At 46.1% G+C, this 7,152-nt stretch overlaps 1 protein-coding gene across 1 annotated transcript in view; it reads right to left on the reverse strand.

Annotated features, from left to right (window-relative positions):
* The window catches only part of TCOF1 (treacle ribosome biogenesis factor 1), an 81,791-nt gene that overhangs the window by 33,981 nt on the left and 40,658 nt on the right, over nt 1-7,152 (reverse strand). The window contains 6 exon segments of the mRNA XM_027841732.1: nt 1,425-1,598; nt 1,701-1,949; nt 2,298-2,525; nt 3,377-3,607; nt 5,576-5,800; nt 6,388-6,612. Coding sequence (XP_027697533.1) covers nt 1,425-1,598; nt 1,701-1,949; nt 2,298-2,525; nt 3,377-3,607; nt 5,576-5,800; nt 6,388-6,612 — 1,332 coding nt within the window.

Consider the following 7,152-nt stretch of genomic DNA (forward strand, 5'->3'; position numbering starts at 1 on the left):
ACTCAGGTCCTCCTGACTTTAGGGCCAGTGCTCTATCCACTGCGCCACCTAGCTGCCCCTAGTACTCTTCTTAACATAAAAAAAAAAAATCGGTGTGTCCAAAGATTGGGAAAAAGATCAACAACTTGGGGTATAGTAATATAAGAATATTATAAGATAAACAGGTACAAAGCAGAGAGATATAGGAAGACTTACTTCAAGTGATGCAGAATAAAGAAGAACCATAAGAACACATACCTTGCCTACTATTACATAGTAACAACAACAAACCCCTGATAGATGCAGTCAAAAACATTTAGGAGGGGACATGGAAAGAAACAAGACAATTTTTATCTCTAATCTGCGATATAGACAGACATACACACACACGCACACTTTTACTTTTTATACACCTATAAGCACTTTTACTTTTTGCTCCTTGATAGGTTAATCTTTAATTGCCTTAATTACTAGGTTAACCTTTAGTGAATGATACTTTTACTATTTTGCTCCTGAACAAGTTAATCACCTCTTTAAGACCATTTCCGCATTTGTAAAATGAGAATAATAAGATCTAAGCTTCTCACCTCCTAAGTCTGTGGTGAGGATGCTATTTTGTAATCCTTGGAGAATTCTATAATTTTTTTAATATCATCACAATCATCATTATTAACTACCTCACTTGTTGCTGAACCAAACCTCCAAAGTAGTAATTAAGGGCTCAAACCCAACGTAGAAAATGGGGTTCTGGAATGCATGGGGACATGTTCTTAATCCAATTCTAATCAATAGCTTTACAAACGACTGAGATATAAGCATCGTTAATGCAATTCAACAAGCAGAGACAGGAAGTTGATGAAGTTTGTGAATGTCAGACCCCAGAGAAGTCATCTGGAGGTGGTAATCACTGCAGGTGAAGGCAGGTGTAGGTGGATTGGAGGATTTGAAAAGACCTTCCAGAAACTTGTCTTGCCTCCTTTGGCAAGAGAAACATGACAAAGGGATATGGGGAATTATAAGTTGTTACAAGGTATGAGGGTATTACAAGATTCACAGACCTAGAGTGGAAGAGACCTTAAAGGCACAAAGGTACAATCTCATTTTACAAATGAGGAGACTGAGGCCCCCTCTTGGTTAAGTGACGTGCCCAATGTCACACAGGTGGTAGAGCTGGAATTTGAATCCGGGTTCACTGCCCCCCAAACCAGTGGTCTTTCCAGTGCACCAAGTGATCTACTCTGAGGTTTAAGAGCTGAGCCATATAGAAAATGGAACCTTGTTGTGACAAAGGAAGGAAGATGAGAATGGAGAGTCAGCATCACACTAATTGTCACCTGGATGCTCTGCTTGGAGACTGAAGTAGGGGAAGAGGCCAATCTGACATGGCCTCAGTAGGCAGGAACAAGCTGTAGCATGACTACTGCCTCTACTCTCTCTGAGCTCACCTGTCTTTGGGATGCAGGGATCAACATGTCATCGCTGCTGCTAGAGCTGTCATCTGAGCTGCTGGAATCCACCTTGATGGCCTGAAGGGAGGCAACTGCTGACTTCTTAGGAGATGATATGGTGGTCCCCTTCCCTCCTTCCAACCCTGGAGAAACTGTGATTACGGGTTTTACCTAAAACCAACAGGTAGCACTGTGAGAGGGGGAAGAGAAGAAGTAATGGTCCCCTCTAGATTAAAGAGAGTAGATGAGGGCAAGTACACATAAGGGACACACCTGGCCCTGAGATACTGAGATGCTGTCTTCCCACTCTGAATCCTCACTGCTCTCCGAAATCTCTTCTGCTTTCCCAAGCCATGCTGCCTTGACTTGGACCTCTTCTTTGGTCTGGAGAGGTGCAGTCCCTGATTTTAAGGGGGATGGAGTAGACGCTTTGCCCTGGGAGCCCTTGAGGGACACTGGGGAGATGGAGGTCCCTTTTCCTGATGGGGTGTCAACTTGGCCAGGTTTCACTACTGGCTTTGCCTAAGAAAGGAATCAAGGACTGAGATCCAAGAGTCAAGGCTTATCACAGACCCACGTTGATCAAAAATCAAACTGATGAGAAGCTATCAGGACCAAGAGAAGTTGGACCAAATACACAGGAAAGCATGACAAGAGCCACCGCTGAAGTCAGAAAGCCTCTGCTCTTAAGACTACTGTCTAATTCCCCTTTATGCCTCAGATTTCAGAGGTCCAGAATCTATCTGGACATGGGTTTAAAATAAGACCAATTCCTATTTCCTCATCTGCAAAATGAGGGAGTTTCACTGGACCACCTCTACAATCCTTTTCTGATCTAAACATGACCTAATGATCCTCTCCAGGCCTCACCTGTCCCTGGGATGCTGGGCTCTCCTCACTCTCTGACTCCTCACTGCTTTCAGAAGTGTCCTTGGGTTTCCCAGGTCCTGCCGCTTTGGCCTGGAGGGGCCCAGGCCCTAACTTCCAGGGAGCTGGAGTAGACACTCTCCCGTGAGTGCCCTTAGCAGAGGCAGGAGTGACAGGGGCCCCTTTTCCTGGAGGGGTATCAACTTGGGGAGCTTTCACTGCCGGCTTTGCCTAAGATTACACAAAGAAAATAACCTAAATGAAGACTGGGAATATAGGACTCTGATCTAGGAATCCAAGCTGCTCATGTATTTGGAGAGCAAATTGATAAGAACACATCAGGGACTGCAAATGCTGAGCCAAAGAGGAAAGGAAGCAGCAGCCCAGGACCTCTCCCCTCTCACTCACTCCTCAAACCTACCCAGTCTGGTTTTCCAACCTCATCATTCAATGAAATGAGTTCCTTGTGATCTCTTCATTGGATTAGCCATTGGATGGCTGTACCTCAATGGTCATCATTCTTGATCTCTTGGTAGCATCTGACACTCTCTCCTTTTGGTGTCCTGGGGATGTTGTTCTCTCCTGGTTCTCCACCAACAGTGTCAGATCACTCCCTCATCATCTCCTCTACTGGATTCTCCTTTATGCAGCACCCCTAACTATGGCTGTACCCCCAAACTGTCCTTGGTCCTCTTCTCTTCTCCCTTCATGTTCTCTCCCATTGTGGCCTCACCTGCAACTTTGACTTTAATTGGAATCTCAGTGTGGACTGTCCTATCTAAACATTCAGCCCAGAATTTCTCTCCTGAGCTCTAGGCTGAGTAGTGCATCACCAACTGCCTATTGGGAATTTCCAATTGCACGTCCCATAAGCATTTCCAACCCAACAGGTCTATAACTGAACTCATTATCTTTCCCATGAGGAAATGCCCCCTTCCAAGCCAGAAGATGACCAGTGAAGGCCAGAAGGTACCTGGACAGAGAAGTAACCTCTGTTTCCTCATTTGTAAAATGAAGGAGCTGCACTGGATCAACTCCCTTCCAGTTCTAAACATGACCCAATAATCCTCTCTAGGCCTCACCTGTCCCCGGGATGCTGGGCTCTCCTCCTCGCTCTCTGACTCCTCACTGCTTTCAGAAGTGTCCTTGGGTCTCCCAGGTCCTGCTGCTTTGGCCTGGAGGGGCCCAGGCCCTGACTTCCAGGGAGCTGGAGTAGACACTCTCCCCTGAGTGCCCTTAGAGGAGATGGGGGTGACAGTGGCTGATTTCTGCAAGGAGGTATTGATTTGAGGAGCTTTCACTGCCGGCTTTGCCTGAGGTTACAAAGAAAATGTAGAACAGGCAGAAATGTTAGGGGATTCCTAACCAGGGATGAAACTGTCTCACTTTTTTTTTCTCAATACTAATGTCTTTGTTGCTTTATTGTATTTTCCCAGGGAAGGAAGAAAAAAGATAGGGCATTATCTTGTTAGAAAAGAAGGTTGGGGTGGGGGGCATAGTGGGAGGGGGTGGAGGGAGAGATCTGGAAAAAACGGAAGGGGTTATTTACTATGTGTTACAAACAGTGGGTGGGGAGGGGGGGGTGCGTCATGGGAGGGAAAGGGAAGGGAAAGAAAAGAAACTCCAAATGCAAAGAATTGAAAATCATCAGGGCATAGGCCAAGTGGGCTCAGTTTCCAGAAGCTCAGGCATGACAGAAAAGACACAGACCAGTATGGTTACACTTTCCCCCTCCTTGCCATATTAAAAGTTCAAGAACTTAACAAATAAGCTTTGATTTTGAAAAGTAAACATCAAAGTGCATTTGTCTGTCTCCTGGAAGATAATTTTGTGGTCACTGACCATAAGATTGTCAAGGTTGTTTCTCCTCCTACTAGGGAGGAAATCCTTATCTGCGGATCTCTTGTAATGCCAGATCAGAAGAGATACAGATCTGTAGACACCTGACTCACCAGTCCCAGGGTAGCTGACCTGTGACCCCCAAACCTGTCTGCCAATGAAACAGGCTGGAAGTTACCCTACTTTTGCTAAGACTGAGGTCTGGAACAAAAGAAGCTAAGCATGAACTGGATTTGAAGATCTTTCGCCTCCAAACCTCCAGGTACTTCTCTGTCCTGGCTCTTTCCTGCCTGAATGACCAATCGTTCTGTGTCCTTTACTGAACCTCTATGTCATGCCCACTAATTGTAGGGGCCCCCCATGGCTCTGTCCTGGGCCTTATTCTCTCACTACTATTTCACTAGATGATCTCATGGGCTCCGCTGGCTTCAATTACTACCTTTATGCAGATGACTCTCTGATCGACTGGGTCAGATATAATTTCTGTCCCCAATACCTCCAGTTCCTGCTCTCTAAATGCCTAATAGATATCTTGAACTCAGCATGTCCAAAACTGAACTTGTTATTTTTCTCTCCAAATGCTCCCCCTTTCTCAACGTCCTTATTTCCACTGAGGGCCACACCACCCTTCCAGTCACTATGTCTCGTCCCCCTATACCTTCACAACCTCTGGGTCTCTCCTCAACACGGCTACCACCCTGGTGAAGGTCCTCATCGCCTCATGCCTGAGCTACTACAATGCCTGCTGGGGGTTCTGCCTGCCACTCTGATCCAGCCTCCACACAGCCATCACAATGATCTTCCTAAATCATCGGTCTGGCCATGTCACACACTACCCTTCACTCCTGCCATTCAACACACTCCAGTGGTTCCCTACCACTTCCAGGACCAAATGTAAAATCCTGCCGGACAAAGCTTTTCATAACCTGCCCCCTTTCCAGTCTTCCTATACCTTATGCATTCCTGCATATGCTTTGATCCAGAGGTGTTGTCCTCCGTGCTGTTCCTTACATGAAATACTTCTGACCTCAAGCATTTTCCCTGGCTGTCCCATATCTGGAATGTCCTCTGTTCTCATCTCTACTTCCTGGCTTCCTTCAAGCCTCAGCTAAAGTCCCACCAGCAGGAAGCCTTTCCCACTCCTCCTTAATTTGAGTACCTTCCCTCAGTGACTATCCCCAATTTAATCTCCATATATATCTCGTTTTTACATAGTTGTTTGTATGTTATCTTTCCCATTAGATTGTGTGAGCTCCCCAAGAGCAGAAACTGTTTTATCTTTCTCTGTATGTGCAGGGCTTAGCACAGTGCCCAGCACATCGGAGGTGCTTAATAGACACTAGTTGACCGGCTGACTTTAGAGATCAGTATTCTAGCCAGAAGCCGCTCCTATTTTACATGGGGACAGTCTGAAGCAAAGTCAGCCACAGATGACAACTCACCTGTCCTTGGGTCACAGGTACCTCAACCTCACTGTCTGTTTCCTCAGAGCTCTCAGAACTCTCCTCTGGCTTCCCAGGCCCCACTGCCTTGGTCAGAGATGTCCCCTTGGCACTGGAAGCTGCAGTCACTAACTTCCCTGCAGTGGGAAGAACTCCCTTCCCCAGGGACCCCTTGGTAGCAGAGGCTAGAGAGGTTTTGACCTGAGGAGTTTTCACTGATATCGCCTAGTGGGAAGAAAACAGAATCAGAGAAAAAATTAGGAGTCAAATGGGAAAATCAAGTGGCCCATTTTGGGCTAGTTTTAATGCTACTAGAGGCAAAACCATCCTCTTTATCTCAAATCCAAGAAATATCCACAGATTTCCAGTCACACTCTCACACACACACACACACACACACACACACACACAGAGACATGGGAACTCAAGGTGTGATAATAAAAAGGCATTATTACTGGTAAAGTCTTCAGGCCTCCTCAGGTAAGGGCTGGTTAAAAAACAGACAAACAAATAACTAAACGACCTTCCAAGAGACTATGTAACTGTGGCTGCAGGCTATGAACCTGGGGAAGAGATGTGGGGTGTGTCTGTATTTGAGCATCTTCTAACTCATGCGTATATCACACTTATGATACTTAGAACCATTCCTGTCGGGTAGCTAGAACAAGGATCTATTATCCCCATTTAACAGATGAGAAAACAGGTTTAGACAGATCACAAGATTTAGAGCTAGAAGGGATGTCAGACAGAGGGCACCTGTCCCAGCCCCATGCTCCTTCACCTTCCTCCAAGCTCCCTCCCAGACGCCTCACCTGTCCCTGGGACACAGGAGTTTCGGCTTCGCTTTCAGACTCTTCACTACTCTCAGAACTCTCCTCTGACCCCCTCGGTCCCACTCCTTTGGCTGCAGGTGTCGCCTTGGCACTGGGAGGTGCAGTCACTGTTCCCCCAGGAGGGTGAAGAACCCCCTTCTCTAAAGGGCTCTTAGTGGGTGGGGCAGGGGTGGCTTTGGTTAGAGTTTTCCCTGAAGGATTCACCTAGAGGGAAAGATTAAGTTCAGAGAAGGAATTAGGAGTCGTGGAAGGAGATCAAATAGTCCAATCTGAAGGATATTTTAATAATAATAATAATACCTAGAATTTATATAGCACTCTAAGGTTTGCAAAGTCCTTTAGATGTTATCTCTGAACCCTGGAAGGCAGATGCTATTATTATCCCCATTTTACAGATGAGGAAACTGAGGCACAGCTCAGCCTTGACTTGCTCAGCCAGAGTTACTCAGCTAGTAGGTGTCTGAGGTAGGAACCGAATTGACGAGTTTCTGACTCCAGGCCCAGCACTTTATGCACAATGCCACCTAGATAGTAATTTCAGGGAGTGATGAGGAAGGTTTGATCTAGAATGATAGTTAAAAGGATGGAAAGAAAGGGAAAGGATGAGGGAGATGTGAAGGGATAAAACTTGGGGACTAACTGGATATGGAAAGATAGGAAGAGGGAAGAGGAAGTGATGACTACAAGGTCACAAACTTGAGGGACTTGGAAGATAGCAGCATTCTCAACAGAAATATTTTAGTT

This window comes from Vombatus ursinus, unplaced genomic scaffold (assembly GCF_900497805.2).
Source record: "Vombatus ursinus unplaced genomic scaffold, bare-nosed wombat genome assembly UNPS02014863.1, whole genome shotgun sequence".
Classification (NCBI taxonomy): Eukaryota; Metazoa; Chordata; class Mammalia; order Diprotodontia; family Vombatidae; genus Vombatus; species Vombatus ursinus.